We start from the raw sequence: 16,936 nt of genomic DNA on the forward strand, positions 1-16,936 counted from the left end.
CCGTGCCAATGCGCCCGCCAATCTACGTGCAACTGTGCGCGTCTGACGCGCGCATCGGCGGACGCGGTGCGGCCGTGTGTCGGGAGAGCGGGGGCGTCGAAAAGCTGGAGTCGAGCACGGGAGGGGGGCGAGGGAGACGCAGCTCACCACCGGCGGCCATTTCTGCGAGTCTGTGGGTGCTCGAGGGTCAGTGGGCGGGTCCTGGCACGAGCTGGATAGCGCGCGGGCGGCGTACAGGAAGTGACGGGGAGCAAGGGCAGGTCCGGCCGCGACCGCCAACCTCGCTCTCGCTCTACCCGCCTTTTAGCTGCTCTCCACCGCTTCTCGGGTCAATTCAGCGAGTCTGCCCTTACTTTCCGTGCTCTGGCATACCGACGCGCCCCTGCTCTCGCCTCTCGAGAGCGTTGTTGGCGCCTCTCCCTCCCGTGTGCTCGCCTCCTGGCTCTCACTGCACAGACGTCCCCACCTTCTGCTTGCCTGCTTGTGATTCCTCCCTTCCTACTTCTCTGTACATGCTGAAGAAGCTGCGCCACGATCGTCTCGGCTTGCGGAAGGTAGGCCGTGTTGTCTCCCGTCCCGCTGTTCTTGTCTGGCACGTGAACGTCCTCGTCTGACCCGCACGACGCCGCAGCCCAGACTCTCGCTTTCTGACAGGCTAAGAAGACGATGGTACGAGTCGATTGAAGCAACGCAGCGTTTCTTGCACCGCTTGAGTGCGCTCCGCTGCTCCTTCCCCTTCCCGCGAGCCAGCCTACTGACCCTGCACCGCACAGCTGGCCATCCGCGCGTTGCGCTGCAGAAAGTCCCTGATTTCTCGCAGGCTGGGGACCCTGTCTTGCTCTCATCCCGAGACCTTTCGCGCGCACAGTGTCGCCGGTCCTCCCTGAATTCAGAGCAGACCTCCTACACCTTTCCACAGCACGCCTTTCCTGTCCTCTCGCAGACTCCAGCGGGCACCCCGCCGCGTCTGGGCACACAGACGAGATCGCCTTGGCGCGCTTCGAGCAGCGAGCTGAGTATCGCAGCACCGAGTCCGTCGAAGGACGTGTTCCCCATCTCCACCAGAGTGCGTTCCGCGCCAGAGGAGACGGCGTTGAGCCAGCCTGCATAGCGCCCTCCTGTGGACATCCCGACTGCTCACTGAAGTGAATGCAGCTCGCCTGAGATACCCGCTCTTTGCAATTTCCAGCTCTGCCTGGCCCTGGCCTGGCCTGTCCAGTGTCCGTTACTCGGCTATCATAAGCGGGTAGGCTTGGTATTCTGGGTTTCGACAAGATCGCGAACAACACTCTGCGGGCTCGCGTGGAGTAGCGAATGACCTTCGCAGGCATAAGCAGCCAAACAGCAAGACCTTGGCTAACCGCTGCAAAGTGCCACCGCAGAGCCAGGAGCGGCTCAGAAGCGACGGGTAGCGACGAGTAGCGATGCGCTGACCCCCGACAGTGGGATGCACTGCGCGGTGCCCGGAGCTGATGAAGATGGGGAGGAGCAGAGGCTCGAGCGCATGCCGGGGCAGGCTGAGAGGCAGCGCCGCGTTCGAGCGGCGAGTAGCAAGGTCGCTAGCACAGGTGCGCGTTCACTACGACAGGGCAGCGCAGTGACGGAAGGAGACCTTGGCCGCCTGCACGCCCGCGAAGGTCGCGCGTGTTGATCGCACCGCGCACGTGCTTCCGCGCTCCCAGCGAGCAAGAAGGTTCGTGAGACCTGCTAGTCAGCGCACAAGGCGCGCAGCGACCCACCGGCCCTTGCCTCGCCGAGAAGTCTTCCATCAACGCTTCTCCCCGCCTCCTGCGTCCCGACCCGTCCTCGAGCTCCTTCTCCGGCCAGGCGCGGCTCGAGGGGTGCCGAGCCCGCACGCGCCCAAGCTGGACTCGCTCTTCAAGCGCAAGCGCGACCGCGCGAGCCACCAATCGCTCGCCTCGCCGCTCACCCTCGACACGGCCGCAGGGCTCGACGACATCTCGAGCACGCCGTACGAGCGCCTGCCGACCTCGAGCCCGACCAAGCGAACGGCCGCTGCCTTTCCCTCGGTGTCTTCGGCCCGCTCAGGAGCAGGCGACGACCGCGGCTCCACATCGTCGGCGTCGCGCGCCTCGTTCCAGCATGAGCGCCTCACTCAGGCGCTCGGTAATGTTCCGCACGGAGGCGGGGCTTCGAGTCCCTTTCCGGTCACGCCCGGCGGCGGGCCACGGAGAAGCGGCTCGAACGGAGGCGGGGCAGGGATCATGGGTCTCGGAATCGCAGAGGAGAGGCCAGAGGAGGTGAGCGGGAGTGCGAGTGCCAGCAGCAGCGGGCACACGACGACGAACAGCAGCCGCGCGAGTCGGCCGCAGTCGCCGGACGCCATGTCAATCCGCTCGGTAGCGTCCTCGAGCGCAAAGACCAGCGGCGAGGGCGACCGGCGGAAACGGGTCGACTCGCTCGGCGCCGCCTCCGAGCGGGCGGCGCGCGCGAGCACCTCGAGTGCGGCCGCTGTCGCTTCGCCTGACCCTTCGCGAGTCCCGCCAATGTCGCCGCCGCAGCGCAAGGGCACGCTCAGCAGCTTGACGGGCCGGTCCTCGTACAGCACGAACAACGAGCGCGACTCGCTCTCGACGCCGCGACACCCGACCATGTCGAGCATGTCGTCGTACCGATCGGCAGATCGCCCGTTCAGCAGCGCCACCGTCGCTAGCAACCGCTCAGGCGTCAAGGGCGACCACGCCTCTTCCTCTCTCTCGGCAGCGCTTCCCTTCATGGGTCGCCGCTCTTCCGCAGCATCGACCGCCATCTCCCCCCGCACGCCTTCGTCTTTCGTGCACGAGTCGACGCCCCACTCTGTCCCTGCCGGCCCCTCACCCTTCTCCGCCGACTTCGACTACCCTCGCCCATCCGACCCCGCCCGCATCGACGAGCTCTTCGACGAGCTGCAAGCCCGCATCGGCACAACCTCGGCCGCCGCGCGAGACGCCGCGCGCGGTCTCGATGCGGAGAAGAAGTGGACGTTGATCTACAACGACGCGTTCATGCGGTGGAAGAACGCGCGGGAAAAGCTCACGCACCGCCCTGTCGAGGCGAAGAGCGCACCTGCAGTCGGGGCACGTGGGTCCGAGTACGTCATGAGCCCGCGGATAGGCGGCGGCGGCGGCGGATCCGGGCGAGGCGACGGCGGTGCGAGCGGGAATGGGCTGGGCACGCCCTCTGCTGCGGGCGACCGGTCGAGCGCCAAGCCGTCTTGGGGCAAGAACGAGAGCCCCGAGTGGTATATCGGCAAGTTCATGGACGGCACGGTCACGCAGCAGCAGGTCGCGAGCCTGAGCGTGTGCTTGCGGACATACGAGCTAAAGTGCGCTCACTCTCACCGTCTATCATCGTGCCTCGCTGACACGCCGTACTCTACAGATGGCTGCAAACGTTCATCGCGCTCAAGGGCCAGGCAGTGCTGGGCAACGCACTGCACAACATCAACCGCCCAGACACGCAGCGCAAGCCGGACGTCGCCATGGAAGCAGAGCTCATCAAGTGCCTGCGTCAGCTCTTCAACCACGCAGACGGTGCCCGCGACGCACTCGAGAACAACACGTCCATCTCGGCCATCACGGCATCGCTTGCGAGCGAGATCACGACCCGCAAGAGCGTCATCGAGCTCCTCACGTTCTTCGTCATGCGCGACCGCGTCAAGGGCTTCAACCTGGTCCTGCAGGGGCTCGACCACTTCTCGAGCTCGCGCCGCCTGCCCGGCAAGTTCGACGGCTGGTTCTTCTTCTGGGAGGCGGCGATCGACGGCCGTGGCCGTTTCGGTAGCTCGGTCGGCGCGAGCGAGGCCGTCTTGAGTCTGCGAGGCAAGGGTCGCAACGATTTCTCGCGCGGCGTTGCCAATGCTGCGGGACTCGGTGCCGCCGACATCAAGGACCAGGCGCTGGCCGACTACGCCGTGAGTGTCACGCTGCATTTTATTCCGCGCCTGCGCCTGACTGACGCTTTCCGCTCGCACAGGTCGTCAACATGTTCCTCATCAAGGAGCTTCTGCGAGACCGCGACCTCAAGGTCCGCATGCACCTGCGCGCGGCAATGGAGCTGTCGGGCCTCAAGCGCATTCTCGATAAGCACCTCGTCCTCGACCACGCCAACCTGCGCCGCCTCATCCACGACCACTACGAAGATGCCGAACAGGACGCGCTCGAGCTCGCCGACCACATGCGCGAGGAAGTGCGCATGAACTTCTCGGACCCGCGCGGGTGCTTCGAAGCCATCCTCGCCAACACGGACGGTCGCGCGCGCGACTTCCTCACGTCGACGCTCAAGCACCTTTTGCTCATGCCAACCGAGCCCGAGCTGCGCATGCGCCACTTCCAGCTCGTCGAGCGCCTCGTTTCGGCCGTCGTGACGGACCGCAAGGGGCTCGACGGCGATTTCTCGCACCTCCTCGGCTCGAGCGTGGCGCAGATCGTTGCCATGTTCGCCGACGAGGATCGCCTCGCCGAGACAGAGGAGGACCTCGAGGATGCGCGTGCGCAGGTCGCCGGTTACAAGCGCGTCGTCGAGCAGCTGCGGGAAGAACTCGCGCAGGGTGACGCGGGCAACGTCGGCAAGCTCAAGGACGACCTTTCGCGTGTCGAGCGCGCCTTAGCTACGTCTCGCGCTGTCACCGATGCGACAAAGTCGGAGCTCGCAACCAAGGAGCGCGACTACCTCGCGCAGATCGCCGCCCTGCGGATGGACAACCGCATGCTGTACGAGAAGCTCAAGAATGCTGGCCTGCTTGACGGCGTCGACGAGGATCTCCAGGAGCGCATGGAGAAGCAGCTGCAGCGCAGCAAGACGATCCAGATCCTCGAAGGCGGCGCCAAGAACAATGAGCCCATACCGCCTGTGCCCGGCCAGACGCTGCTCGGCATCACAAGCGCACGTCGCAAGCTCGAGAGTGGGATCCAGGCGGAGCGGCTATCGACGGAGGAGAAACTCGCCGCTGGTCGGCAGGACCCGGTATGTCACGCTGATTTCGCTGTCTCTGGCTGCAAACATGCACTGACCGCTCTTCACACCAGCCCTCGGCCTGGTCGCCGTCTCCGTCGCCCCCTTCGCACCGCACGCCCGTACGCCGTCCGAACGAGCCGGTGTCTGCCTTCTCGCCCGACAGCGACATGGACACGACGCCTCAAGCCGTCCGCCGCTCACCGTCGGTGGAAGCGAGTTCGCCGTCGTCTGCGCGCACGACTCGCGCAGGGCACTTTTCCCACCAGCGCCGACCGACGTTCGCAGAGCTCGTGCGCGACCGCGCCGTCGAGCTCGGCAGTTCGCCAGCTCGCGATTCCATCGACGCCGATAGCGATCGTACGGCATCGCAAGTCAGCCACTTCACCGTCGGCAGCGCTTCGACGGCGCCGACATCGGGGGCGGCGTCAGATGTCGAGTCGGGCCTTCCCGAGACGGTAGTCGAGCTCCCCGAAGACGAAGGTAGGGGCAGTCGACAGAGCGAGAAGGCATTTAGCGAGCCGTTCTCGGGCTTGCTTCCACCCAGCTCGCAAGGCGCCACCGGGCGGCCCGATACGTTCTTCCTTGTCGGGCCGTATCGCACCGCCCCGTCTACTCCGGTGCTCGAAGTCGAATCACCCACCTATCCCCGCTCTCGGTCGTTCACGCCACCCTCACCTCCCTCGTATGCGCCCAACCTCGTACCTGCCACGCCCGTCATTCAAGCGCCAACGCCGTCGACGACTCCGCCTATCGACGACGAGGCAGCTCCGCCGACGCCGACCTTCTCGACTGTCCGCGTGCCTGCAGCGCCGCCGCCGCCTCCGGTCGGCGCAGGTGCAAAAGCCGTATCGGCGCCTCCGCCCCCTCCGCCGCCACCTCCTCCGCCACCGCCTCCCCCGCCTCCTCCTCCTGCGACTGCCGGCGGTCCCCCGCCCCCTCCCCCTCCCCCTCCTCCGCCGCCCCCTCCTCCACCTCCCCCATCGAAGGCGGGCGGGCCTCCTCCGCCGCCACCACCACCTCCGCCTCCGCCTCCGCCGCCTGTGGCTGGCGCCGTCAAGAGTGGCTCGACGATGCGCCTCAACGAGGTCCTGGCAGGCAAGGCGGCGCTCCGCAAGTATCCTGGCGAGCGTTCGCCTTCCTCGCCAGCGGGTCCACCACCTCCGCCTCCTCCGCCCGCCGCTCCAGGCGCACCTCCTCCGCCACGTGCGCCTGCACTGCCTCGTCAGCCTCGAGACGTTGCACAGCGGCAGCTCAAGACGTTCCAGTGGGACAAAGTGTCGCCTCACGGCATCGCTTCGACCATCTGGGCGCGGCCAGACGTGCGCAACGACCCTGAGATCACCGAGCTGCTCCGCCAGCGCGGCATCTTCGACGCGATGGAGGAGGACTTCCGTGCGAAGCAAGTCGCGCGTGCGGCGGTCAAGCGCGACAAGTCGACCTTGATCACGTATCTCGACAGCCGGCAAGGCCAGAACATCAGTGCGTTCCGTTGCCATGTGCCCCGTGCGAACTAAAACTGATCGTGTACTCTCGCAGGCATTCTGGCGCTCAAGCCTGCTGGCGAAGCGAACGACGACTCGTACACCAAGGTCAAGATTGCCGCCGGGCGCATTCTCCGCTGCGATGACGGGCTCGGCGAGGCGTTCCTCGCCGAATTGATCAAGCAGCTCCCGAACCCGGAGCAAGAGTCGCAGCTCAACATGCACAAGTCGACGCCGCAGGAGGAGCTCGACTTTCTCGAGCCCGCCGACCGGTTCCTCGTCGAGCTGCTCAAGATCGACCGCCTGCGTCCGCGACTCAAGGCCATGCTCTACCGCGAGCGCTTCCTCGAGAATATGTCACAGCTCGAAGAGGAGGTGTCGCGCGTGTACGAGGCGTCGAAGGCCCTTCTCGAGGCGCCGCACTTTGCGGAGCTGCTCAAGGTTCGTCCCCCTCTCGATCGTCGCAGTGCCGACCACTACGCTGACTCTTTCCGCCTGGCAGCTCATTCTCATGCTCGGCAACTTCCTCAATGCGTCGGGCCACAAGGGCAACGCGCAGGGCTTCAAGGTGACGTCGATCAACAAGCTCGTCGACACGAAGTCGTCGCAGTCGAGCAATCGCACGCTGCTGCACTTCGTCGCCAAGACAGTCTCGCAGACGATGCCCGACACGGAGCATTTCCTCGACGAGCTCGTCAAGCCTGCCGAGGCATTCAAGGGTGAGCTCCTTCTTCTTGCCGCTCTGGGCGCGGGCGCTGATGGAGGTATGCGTGTTTTTCAGCCGACCTCAAGCACGTCCGCGCGACGCTCGTCGAGTTTACGGAAGAGCAAAAGACGCTTGCCAACCTGCTCGACTCGTACTTCCAGGACCTGACGCAGCTGCACCCGGACGACGGGTTCCCGCGGCGCATGTTCCCGTTCCGCAAGGAGGCCGACGAGCGCCTCGCCAACGTCAAGGACTTGCTGCAGCTCGCCAACCTCACGTACAACCAGGCGCTGACGCTGTACGGCGAAGACGCCAAGAGCATCGCGAGCACGGTCGAGTTCTTCGGCGTGTTCAAGACGTTCGTCACGTCGTACAAGGTGCGTTGTCGCGGTGTCGACTCTGCCGCGTTTCGTTTCCTGACGCCAATGCACCTCGACAGCGCGCGCGGGAGGACAACCGCCGACTCGAAGAAGCGCAAGCCAAGGCCGCCCAAGCCGCCGTGCGTCCCTTCCTCTCCCGACCGCTGTTTCTGTGCTCACACATCTGGCGCCCCTCGCGTGCACCCGCCTCACAGGCCCGCAAAGCCGCGCAAGAAGCCGAAGCGGCCGCGCGCCTCCAGTCGTCCGACCTCCTCGTCGAAGAGTACATGAAGAACCTCCGCGAGCAGTCGCTCAACGCGCCGCGCGCCGCGTCCCGCCTGCGCGACAAGCGCGCGAAGGGCCTGCGCGGAACGGGCGCGGGCGCGGGGACGGGGACGGCGCCGGCGATGACGACGCTGCCGGTCATGCGCGAGGAGGCGGGCGAGGAGGCCGGAGGGGACGAAGCGGCTCGGACGCCGGGCGAGGCAGGCGGCGGGGGAGCGGAAGGCGGGCTCGACGATTTGCTCGCGAGCGGACAGGAGCTCATGGCGCGCCTCACGGGCGAAGGCGTGCGTTGCCCCATTCCCTCTCCCACTCTCTTTCGTTCGTCACTCACACTGATGCACTCCTCGTGACTCGCGCACGCAGTTCACCCCCGCGTCGTACGCCTCACCGACGACCTCGACGCTCGCCGCGCGTCGCGCAGCACGGAGCTCGCGCGCCCGCGGCGCCGGTGCCGGCGGTGCGCTCGCCGCCTCTCCCGTTCCTCCGACGACGACTACGCCACCCCTCCTTGCCACCGCGCCGCTAGACGACGCGGCAGCTTTGACGCACGATCCTGCGACTCCGACGGCTACGTCGACGCCACCCTTGGGCCCCGAGTCGCAGGCGCCGAGGCTGCTGCTCGAGGTCGAGCTGCCGGACTTGACGAGCACGTTTGGGAGCCAGATGGCGTTGGCGAGGTTGGCTGCTGGAAGCGACGAGGAGGGAGGGGACGAGGGGGTCGGTGAGGGTGAGAGGGGCGAGGAGGGAGAGGCAGAGGATGTGGCAGGGGAGGAGGAGAACGAGGTGGAGGCGGCGAAGGTCGACGACGAGGTGCACGAGATTCGCGCCGTCGACTGAGACGCTCTTGCCCTCCTCCCTCCTCGTCGGTGGACTGTGTACCTAGCTGTTTCATTCCTTTCCACATTCACTTCCCTAGACTCGATACCCGCCCCTACCCGCCCCTCTCTGTCCCCACGTCACTCGCGTCGTCTGTGTCCCTTGTTGTCCTCCCTCCCTCCCTCTCTCCTCCCCCGATTCTCGCCTTCGCAACTTCTATCCAAGCCCTCTGCATTCGGGGCTCCCTTCTCCCGTACTCTCAAGGAGAGGCTCAGAGAGGGGTACAGACGGGGGGTGGGGATTGCAACTTTTTCAACGTGTGGAATCGACGAGACGAAAGACGAGGGAGCGAAGGAAAGAAGGAGGAAGGGAAGAAGGAAGGGCAAAGACACCAGCGAAGAAGGAAGGAAGGGAGCTAGGGTGAAAGGGTCAAAACTATGGCGCAGGCGAGAGAGAGAGAGAGCGAATGGGGCGGAGCGGGAGAGAGACGGAAGGAGATGGTATGGAGGGAGAGTGGAGGAGTTTCGCGCGAAGGCTCGTCGGCGGGACAGAAGAGGTAGAGAGCCGAGCGGGCGGTGGGGACGCGTGGGAACCGAGCTGGATCCGGAGGCGTTTACATGTACTGCGCGATCCAGCGGAAGCCTGCGCGTGGACGGACGGACCAATACAGTCAGCGCGCTGCGCGTACGTCTCTGAGCGAGAGAGCCGTAGAAGGGGGACGGACCCTCTCCGTAGCCCTGGCGCATGACGACCGAGCACATGAAGACCTCGATCGGGCGGATGTTGTCGAGGGGAACCTTGCCCTGCGCGATGTCAAACGTGCGCACGCGTGCACGAGCGTCAGCCCGCCTGCTCTAGGGCGAATCGTCGAGCACGAGGGGGTGCATAGGCCATTCGAGCGCGACTAAGAAGCCCGAGAAAGAGAGAGAGGGACGCGAGGACGCACCTTGCCCGTCGTCTGGTGCAAGCCGAGGTTGTACCTCAGCTCCTCCTCGCTGACGGCGCCGGGCGCGTCAATCTTGTTGCCGAGGATGAGGAACGGGACCTTGTTGAGCTCCTCGATCGCGAGGAGCGCGTCGAGCTCGGCCTTCGACTCGTGGAAGCGCTCGGAATCTTGCGAGTCGACGAGGAAGACGATGCCGTCGACTTCGGGGAAGTAGTCCTTCCAGAGTCGGCGCGCTGTGGGGCCGGACGTCGCGAGGTCGTTGTCGAGCCGAGTGCGAGCGTGCAGCGAAGGCGAGACGGAAATGCGTTGGACAGAGGCGCGAGGGGTGAGGGAAGTGCGAGCGAGGGCGAGCGGTGAGCGAACGAGCAGACGGTCAGCATCCGGCACGGTGTGCAAAGCTCCAGCAAGGCGCAACGCACCCTGCTGGTGACCGCCGAGGTCGTACGTGGTGAACTTGACGTTGCCGATCGCGAGTTCCTCGGATGCTGCACGCGCCAAACAGAAGTGGGGAGCCGCCGTGTCAGCTTGCAGTGTGCGCGATCGGCGGCGCGGACTCGAGGAGCTGGTGTAAGGTGTGCAGCGACGAGGAGGGGGAAGGGGGACGCACTGGGATGCAGGGTGGGCTGGAGGGTCGCGAGGCGGTCGTTCTTGAGCATGTGGAGGAGGGTCTGCAGGGTCCAGCATGGGTCGAGCGATACGCAGGTCAGTCTTGTGTTTTCGCGCTTCCGTGCGCTCGCTGTCGAGCGTTAGGGCGCGGACCCGCGCAATGCCGACTCGCGGCACGGCGGGACGAGGCATGCGCGGGTAGGCGGGGGAACGGAGGAGCGCGCGTTGCGGTGCGAGTACGGAGGAAGGGAGGAGAGGACTGACGGTCTTTCCGGCATTGTCGAGGCCGAGGAAGAGGATCTTTGCGTTCTGGGTGTGCGATGGAGAGGGGGGTAAGGGTCAGCGTGGAGAGGGAGCGAGAGAGAGGGAGGGAGAGGAAGGGAGAGGGTGGGAGGCGGACCTTGTTGACGAGGCCTGTGTGGATGGAGTGTGAGTATGGGTGAAGGGGCGCGAGAGGGGAGAGGAGGGCGCACCGAACGAGGCGAGGAGGTCAAAGGCCCACGAGAAGAGGGACGAGAAGATGCCGCTGCGGGGGTGGGTGGCGGGGGGTCAGTGAGGGGCAGTCGAGCGAGAGAGTGAGGCTGTGCGGGTGCTCACGACATGGCTGCAGGTGGAGCGGGTGGGTGGACGAAGGGTGCGGCGAGGTGCGATGAGGACGCGACGCGAGGGCGGGGGGGCTGCGACGGGGTGGCAGAGCGGGTGAGTGGGCGGTGGCTGCGTGTACGGTTCCTGCGATCGAGCGCACAGGAGAGACTCAGACACGCGCAACACGGGCGAGACAGAGACGCGCACCGGGTCCCGCTCGAGGCGACGACGACGACGACGACGACGAGCACCCGCGCTCGCTCTACTCCAGTCCAGACTCGGCAGTACTAAGCACTACAGAGCCACCCTCTAGTGAACACCCTCACACCACTCGCCTCTGCACTCCCTCACCCACCCTCGGCTCCCCCTCGTCGTCCCCTCGCGCATCATCGCACCGCTCCACCACCCGCCCACAGCCCACACTCGACCACTCTCGCCCATCCTCTCCGTACCCGCACTCGGCCCACCATGTCGGGCAAGGGCCAGCGCGAGAATGTCTGCACGTCGCCCACTCCCTCTCCTCCAGGCGGACCCTGCACTCACCCCGCGCACACCGCCCAACAGTCCCCACCCGCATGAACCTCACCGTCACAAAGACCCGCCTCAAGGGCGCTCAGACCGGCCACTCGCTCCTCAAGAAGAAGAGCGACGCCCTCAACAAGGTCCGCTCCGCCTCCCTCGCCCTCGCCCTGCGCCCATTCGCCCTCGAAACGTCGTGCTGACACTCCCTCTCCCTCTTCTCTCTCCCACTCGTGCCTCCCCTCCGCTGGCCGCCCCACTCCGCCCCTCCTCGCGCCCCACCCGCACCCGCACCCGCACCCGCACCCGCACGCTCGCAGCGCTTCCGCGCCATCCTCGCAAAGATCGACGACGCCAAGCGCAAGATGGGCCGCGTCATGCAGCTCGCCGCCTTCTCCCTCGCCGAAGTCTCGTACGCCACGGGCGACATTGCCTACATGATCCAGGAGTCCGTCACCGAGGCGTCGTTCCGCGTCCAGGCAAAGCAGGAAAACGTCTCGGGCACGATCCTCCCCGCCTTTGAGGCCGTGAGGACCGGGGCGAATGGCGCCGCGGGTGCAGACGGCGCGCAGCAGCAGGCGCAGGGCGCGAGTGGTGCGTCCGCCGCGTCGTCCTATTGTCGCTCCATCTCCCGCTCACTCACGCCGACCCTCTCGTAACCGCAGCGTTCGGGTTGACAGGTCTCGGGCGAGGAGGCCAGCAAATCACTCGCGCGCGAGAGACCTTTTCCAAGGCGGTCGAGACGCTCGTCGAACTCGCGTCGCTCCAGGTGCGTCCCCCTTCCTCGCCCTCACTCTCACTGGAAGCGCACTCACGCGGCGACGAGCGAGCAGACGGCGTTCGTCATCCTCGACGAGGTGATCAAGATGACGAACCGCCGCGTCAACGCCCTCGAGCACGTCGTCATCCCCCGACTGGAAAACACCATCTCGTACATCAACTCGGAGTGCGTCCACCATCACCTCCTCCCTCCTCCCCTCTCCCGCTCTCTGTTCCTGGTACCGCGACTCGGGAGCCCCCACTGACGGACGGACACCCGCGCGCGCAGGCTCGACGAGATGGACCGCGAAGAGTTTTTCCGCCTGAAAAAGATCCAGAGCAAGAAGAAGCGCGACACGGCCGCGCGCGAGCTCGAGGACGCGCAGAAACGCAAAGCCGCCGCAGACGCTGCAGAGTCACGAGGGGCGGCACGAGGCGAGATGGACGCGGATCAGGGCGAGGGAGCGCAGGGGACGGGGGACTTGCTCAACGACAAGGACGAGGATGGTGCGTGCTCTCTTCTCTGGTGCTCCCGTGCGCTGCATGACGCTCACTGACTGGCCGCGCGCATCGCGAACAGTCATCTTCTGATCGTACCCGACCCCGCTTCTCTCTCGCTTTCTCGAACTGCCTTTCATTCGTCGCCGTACAAGCTGTACCTATTCCCCGCGTGCATTATCGCTGTCTCCGCCCGCCCTCGTCTCGTGCCTTCCCACCCGCTGTTCTTCGATCGTTTGCGCGCACGCGCCCTCGTCGCGCGCGCACGATCCCTGTAATTCTTGTTCCTCTCGCTGCGACGTGCTTCCTCCCTCCCAGCGCGCAGAGAACAGCGCTTGGCTGCTGCGCTTCGCCTCGGTTGCTTTTCGCCACGGACGCGCGCTTACGCCTTCCCTGCTCTTTCGCGCGACAAGCCGTGCGACAGCTCATGCCGGCGATGCAGCACTACAAACCCTCCACGAGGACGGCACAATACTCGCCATCATCACGTCGCCGACTCAAACGTCCACCTCGACCCGCCGACGCCCCCTCCCTCTCCCTCCTCCATCCACCCCTCCTCCTCCTCCTCCTCCACCTCCTTATTCGGACCCACCGCATCCCGCTCCCAGCTCGCCACCATCTCCTCCAACCTCCTCACGACCCGCTCTCCCTCCTTGTCCTCCCACCCCCTCCGCGCGCGCGGCGCCTCGAGTCCCGGACAGTGCCTCTTCAGCGGGAGCGGGGGCGGGGGCGGGACCGAGGCGAGCAATTCGAGGTGCGCGACGGTCCAGGGACCGAGGTCGGACCACGGGCGGGTCGGTCTCGGCGCGATGAGGATGGGAGGCTGGGAGGGTGCGGGCGTGCGAGGGAAGGGTGGTAGAGCGGGGCGAGGGCGCAGGCGGCTGGGCGGCGCGCGGGGTGGAGGTGCGCTGCTCGCGTTGGAGGTGGTGGTGGAGGAGCAGAAGGGGGACGACGGTGACGACGAGGGCGGAGAAGGAGGCTGAGGAGGGCACGGGCAGTACCATGCTGCTTCCTCCTCTTCTTCCTGCGCCGCCGCCACTGCGGAGCTGGTGCTGCTCGGGCTCCCGCCGCTCGTCGCAGCGGTGCTCGTCGGCGAAGGCTGCGCCGAAAAGAGCGAGGCGGGCGACGAGGACGGGCCGGACGACGACGACGAGGGCGACGAGGGCGACGAGAAGCGGCTTTGCGGCTCGGGTGCGTCGTAGGCCGTGTGCTGATGGAAGTAAGGGAGCTTTGCACAGAACTGCTGGGTCGGTGATGGGCCATAGAAGGTGTAGGGCTGAGGGTCCTCCATCTCGACGGGCGGGAGGAACGCTGCGTCCTGCGCGCGCGCGGGTTCTGGTTTAGTCTTGCCGTACTGTACAGATCTTAAGTGAATGTCACGCACCTCGTCGCTGGGGCTTGGCGAGCGTGCAAATAGGCTCGAGGTGAAAGAGCGCGCGGTCGAGAGGAGCGACGAGGGGCGCAGGGCGTGCGAGAAATGTAGCATGCTCGCGGGCTCTTCGGCGGGCCTGGTGAGTGTCCAGAAAGGTTGTCTGCGAAGGGAACCCCTCGGAGCGGTTTGAGGGTGAGAAGGAAGAGCGATGGAAGGTCGCGCCGGGCGCTTTGCGTTGCCTCAGTCGAAACCGCGAGATGGCCGTGACTGGACCGCATCGCCCGCGACGCAGCGCCAGACGCTGCACATATGGTTATACTGTGAATCTTGATGCAGCAGCCGCTCTGGAGCCAGCCCTTCCCAGTCCCTCGCATGGCCTCGGCGGAAGACCGCACAAAGTCTCGCATGGCACGCAGCTGTCGGTGCAGAGCAACGCACGCTGAAGCCCCCCGGCCCGCCCATCTCACTCGTCCTCCGAGTCCTGAATCACAGGCCTCTTTGGCCGTCCCGCTCGTCCGCTCCCGCCTGCGCTGCTCCCGCCTCCACCGCCGCGGGCGCCACTCCGCCGCGGTTCCGCCTCGTCCTCCTCCTCCTCGCTGCTGTCGCCGGTGCTGGACGTCGCTGACGAGGACGAGCCGCTCGCCTCGCTCGCCTCGCTCGCCTCGACGTCCGCAAAGCGGTTCGCGCGCCCGCCCCGCCGCCGACGGCCCGACGGTGCCGGCTCGTCGTCCGACTCGGACGACCCGCTGTCGTCCCTGTCGTCGTCCGAGTCGGACGAGCTCGGGTCGATAACTTCGCCCGAGTGCCGGTTGTCGCGCTTCCGCCGCTCGCTGCGGCTCCTGCTGGCCCGACTCGACGACTCGCTCGACTCGCTCGTCCATTCATTCGAGACCGAATCCGAGCTGGACCCGGACGACGATGATGTCGCACCGGACGCGCGGCCGAGTCGCCGGCGGGGGCGAGCCGGCTCCTCGTCCTCGTCGCCGCTCTTGACGAGGAACCCGTCGTCCGAGTCGTACGTGTCCTCCGTGCCCGCCGCGTCGTCGTCGTCTTCGTCCGAGGACTCCGTGGCGAGGTCGACATCGTGATGCTGTCGCGCGAGGTTGTGCCGGCCAAAGGCGATCTGGAAGTGGCCGGCAGGTTGGGAAGCGTCGCTGTCGGAGCCAGAGTCGGACGAGACGTCCCAGTGCCGTCCACTAGCGAACACAATAAAGCGTCAGCGAAGGTAGGCGCGGAAAGAGATATCGAGCGAGCGCACCATCCCTCGCACACTCCCGTCCGCTCGTCCAGCTCCCAGTTGCACTCCCCGCACCTCCTCACGCCGTCCTCCCTGTCGCGCACGACCTGCGCCAGCCTCCTCCTCCTATCCTTGGCGCTCTCCGTGCCCCCAACTCCGGGGAACAACCCTCCCCAGCTCGCGTCCTGCTCGTTCATCCCCCGCCCCGCGTTCGCCTCTGCCCCCCCTCCCGCCGCCGCGGGACTCGCACGCCCAATCTCGCCCGCGTCGGTGACGCCCCCACGACGCAGCGCAGCGAGCACCTCGTCGAGGACGAACACGCGTCTCGGCGCGCGCTCCGAGCACGCGGCGCGGCACTGCGGGCAGACGAGGTTCTTGGCGCGGTGGGCGCCGCGCGGGAGGCGCAGGCGCGGTGGAGCCGGCGCGGCAGCGGGTGCTGCGTTCGCGGTGGACGACGTCGAGGCGCGAGGAGGAGGAGGAGCGGTCGCGGCGGCAGGTGGAGGAGCGGCGGCGGCTTCTGCGGGTGCAGACGGCGCAGGACCCGCCTCGATTCCATCTCCGTCCCCGTCGGGGAGCTCCGTGATCCGCCCCTCGGCTGCATCGGCCGTGCCGGCGAACCGCGCGAGCCTCGCCGCGCGCAGCGCCTCGGGACTGAACGGCGCCGGGCCGCCGAGCTCGCCGCGCGCGCGGGCAGCGAAGCGGCGCTCGGCAGCTTGGGCGAGGCTGTCGAAGAGGGCGGCGTTGTCGGCTGCGGCGCTTCCGCTGCCGTGCTGGACGCGGAAAGGCCGGCCGTCGATCTCGCCACCGACGAACGAGCCGCCGCTGCCGCTCGCCGAGGACGAAGAGCTGCTGCTGTCACCACTTCCGGAGCTGGTATCAGCTTCGATGGAGGTGTCACTGTCGCTGTCGGAGCCAGAGCCGGAGCCGGACTCCGAGGGAGAAGCCGAGTCACTGCCTGCGTCTGCATCCGCGTCGGGGTCGGGGCGGAAGAACCAGTTGACGAGGCACTTGCGGCAGCTGCAGGATACGGCAGCGTCAGTCATGCCAACCTCTGACAGTGCAACGTGCAAGAAGAGCGCCAACACACAAGACGTGACCGCACTGTAGCGAGTGCGGGCGGTCGAGCGGCTCGAGGCAGACGGTGCAGGCGATGGCCGACTGCAGAGAAGCGAGGATCGCCGTCTGTGAAGCAATGAGCTGCGGCACAATGCATTGTCAGGACAGCCCAGCGGAGCAGCAAGGAGGAAGAGACGCACCTCGTCCTTGAAGGCGAGTTCCTTCTGAGCGCGTGCAAGCTCCGTCTCGTCCTGCGGCGCTTCCGCCTCGGTTGCTCTGCCCTTGCCCTTGCGAGCCTTGCGCTCCTCGGGCGACAGGCCGTCCAAGGTCGAAGGGGATGCGTCATCTTCGTGGTCGTGGTCTGCAGACGGAGCGACGGCCTCGCGCATCTCGACCTCGCGGGGCGGAGCTGCGGGCGCGGCTGCCGAAGCTGCCGACGCTGCACTACTCGGTGCGAGGGTCAAGCTCGCCGACGTGTGCGCCGCTGCGTCGCCAACGTCCCGTCCGCCTGCTCCCGCTGCATCGCCTCGCTCTCCGTCGTCGCCCGTGCGGACGGGGGGGTCGCGCCTGCTCTTCTTGCGCTCGCGTCTCGCGCCCTTGGCCATGTCGCCCGGCGCGTCGGGGGTCGCAGAGTCGCGCGCGGCGAGGTTGGCGTCGGTGCGCGACCGCTTGCGCGACGACGAGGGCGCGGAAGCGGGTGCTGGCGGGCTGGGCAGTCGCTGGGCGCGATCGCTGCTGGTACCGCGGGCCATGCA

At 66.9% G+C, this 16,936-nt stretch overlaps 5 protein-coding genes across 5 annotated transcripts; 2 read left to right on the forward strand and 3 right to left on the reverse strand.

Annotated features, from left to right (window-relative positions):
* Positions 1–1,504: 1,504 nt before the first annotated feature.
* On the forward strand, positions 1,505–8,624 carry JCM10292_006308 (uncharacterized protein; the record flags this gene model as incomplete). The annotated part of the gene is made up of 11 exons (XM_076649849.1): positions 1,505–1,568; positions 1,828–3,325; positions 3,382–3,913; positions 3,976–4,965; positions 5,028–6,435; positions 6,493–6,878; positions 6,940–7,156; positions 7,219–7,520; positions 7,583–7,642; positions 7,718–8,071; positions 8,151–8,624. The coding sequence occupies 11 exons, from the start codon at positions 1,505–1,507 to the stop codon at positions 8,622–8,624; spliced, it is 6,285 nt and encodes a 2,094-aa protein (XP_076504664.1).
* A 592-nt stretch (positions 8,625–9,216) lies between these two features.
* SAR1 (Arf family GTPase SAR1) lies at positions 9,217–10,757 on the reverse strand (the record flags this gene model as incomplete). The annotated part of the gene is made up of 9 exons (XM_076649850.1): positions 9,217–9,245; positions 9,328–9,406; positions 9,550–9,782; positions 9,969–10,034; positions 10,157–10,217; positions 10,420–10,464; positions 10,556–10,569; positions 10,629–10,681; positions 10,753–10,757. 9 exons carry the CDS (start codon positions 10,755–10,757, stop codon positions 9,217–9,219), a joined length of 585 nt encoding a protein of 194 aa, XP_076504665.1.
* Positions 10,758–11,208: 451 nt separating this feature from the next.
* VMA8 (H(+)-transporting V1 sector ATPase subunit D) lies at positions 11,209–12,609 on the forward strand (the record flags this gene model as incomplete). Its single annotated transcript, XM_076649851.1, has 7 exons — positions 11,209–11,239; positions 11,305–11,402; positions 11,580–11,853; positions 11,925–12,028; positions 12,093–12,205; positions 12,308–12,525; positions 12,599–12,609. The coding sequence occupies 7 exons, from the start codon at positions 11,209–11,211 to the stop codon at positions 12,607–12,609; spliced, it is 849 nt and encodes a 282-aa protein (XP_076504666.1).
* Positions 12,610–13,000: 391 nt separating this feature from the next.
* On the reverse strand, positions 13,001–14,002 carry JCM10292_006311 (uncharacterized protein; the record flags this gene model as incomplete). The annotated part of the gene is made up of 2 exons (XM_076649852.1): positions 13,001–13,834; positions 13,901–14,002. The coding sequence occupies 2 exons, from the start codon at positions 14,000–14,002 to the stop codon at positions 13,001–13,003; spliced, it is 936 nt and encodes a 311-aa protein (XP_076504667.1).
* Positions 14,003–14,351: 349 nt separating this feature from the next.
* On the reverse strand, positions 14,352–16,933 carry JCM10292_006312 (RING finger protein; the record flags this gene model as incomplete). The annotated part of the gene is made up of 4 exons (XM_076649853.1): positions 14,352–15,084; positions 15,147–16,142; positions 16,213–16,322; positions 16,382–16,933. 4 exons carry the CDS (start codon positions 16,931–16,933, stop codon positions 14,352–14,354), a joined length of 2,391 nt encoding a protein of 796 aa, XP_076504668.1.
* Positions 16,934–16,936: the final 3 nt, after the last annotated feature.

This window comes from Rhodotorula paludigena (assembly GCF_050403205.1).
Source record: "Rhodotorula paludigena JCM10292 DNA, Rt_paludigena_JCM10292v1_ctg28, whole genome shotgun sequence".
In the NCBI taxonomy this organism is placed as follows: Eukaryota; Fungi; Basidiomycota; class Microbotryomycetes; order Sporidiobolales; family Sporidiobolaceae; genus Rhodotorula; species Rhodotorula paludigena.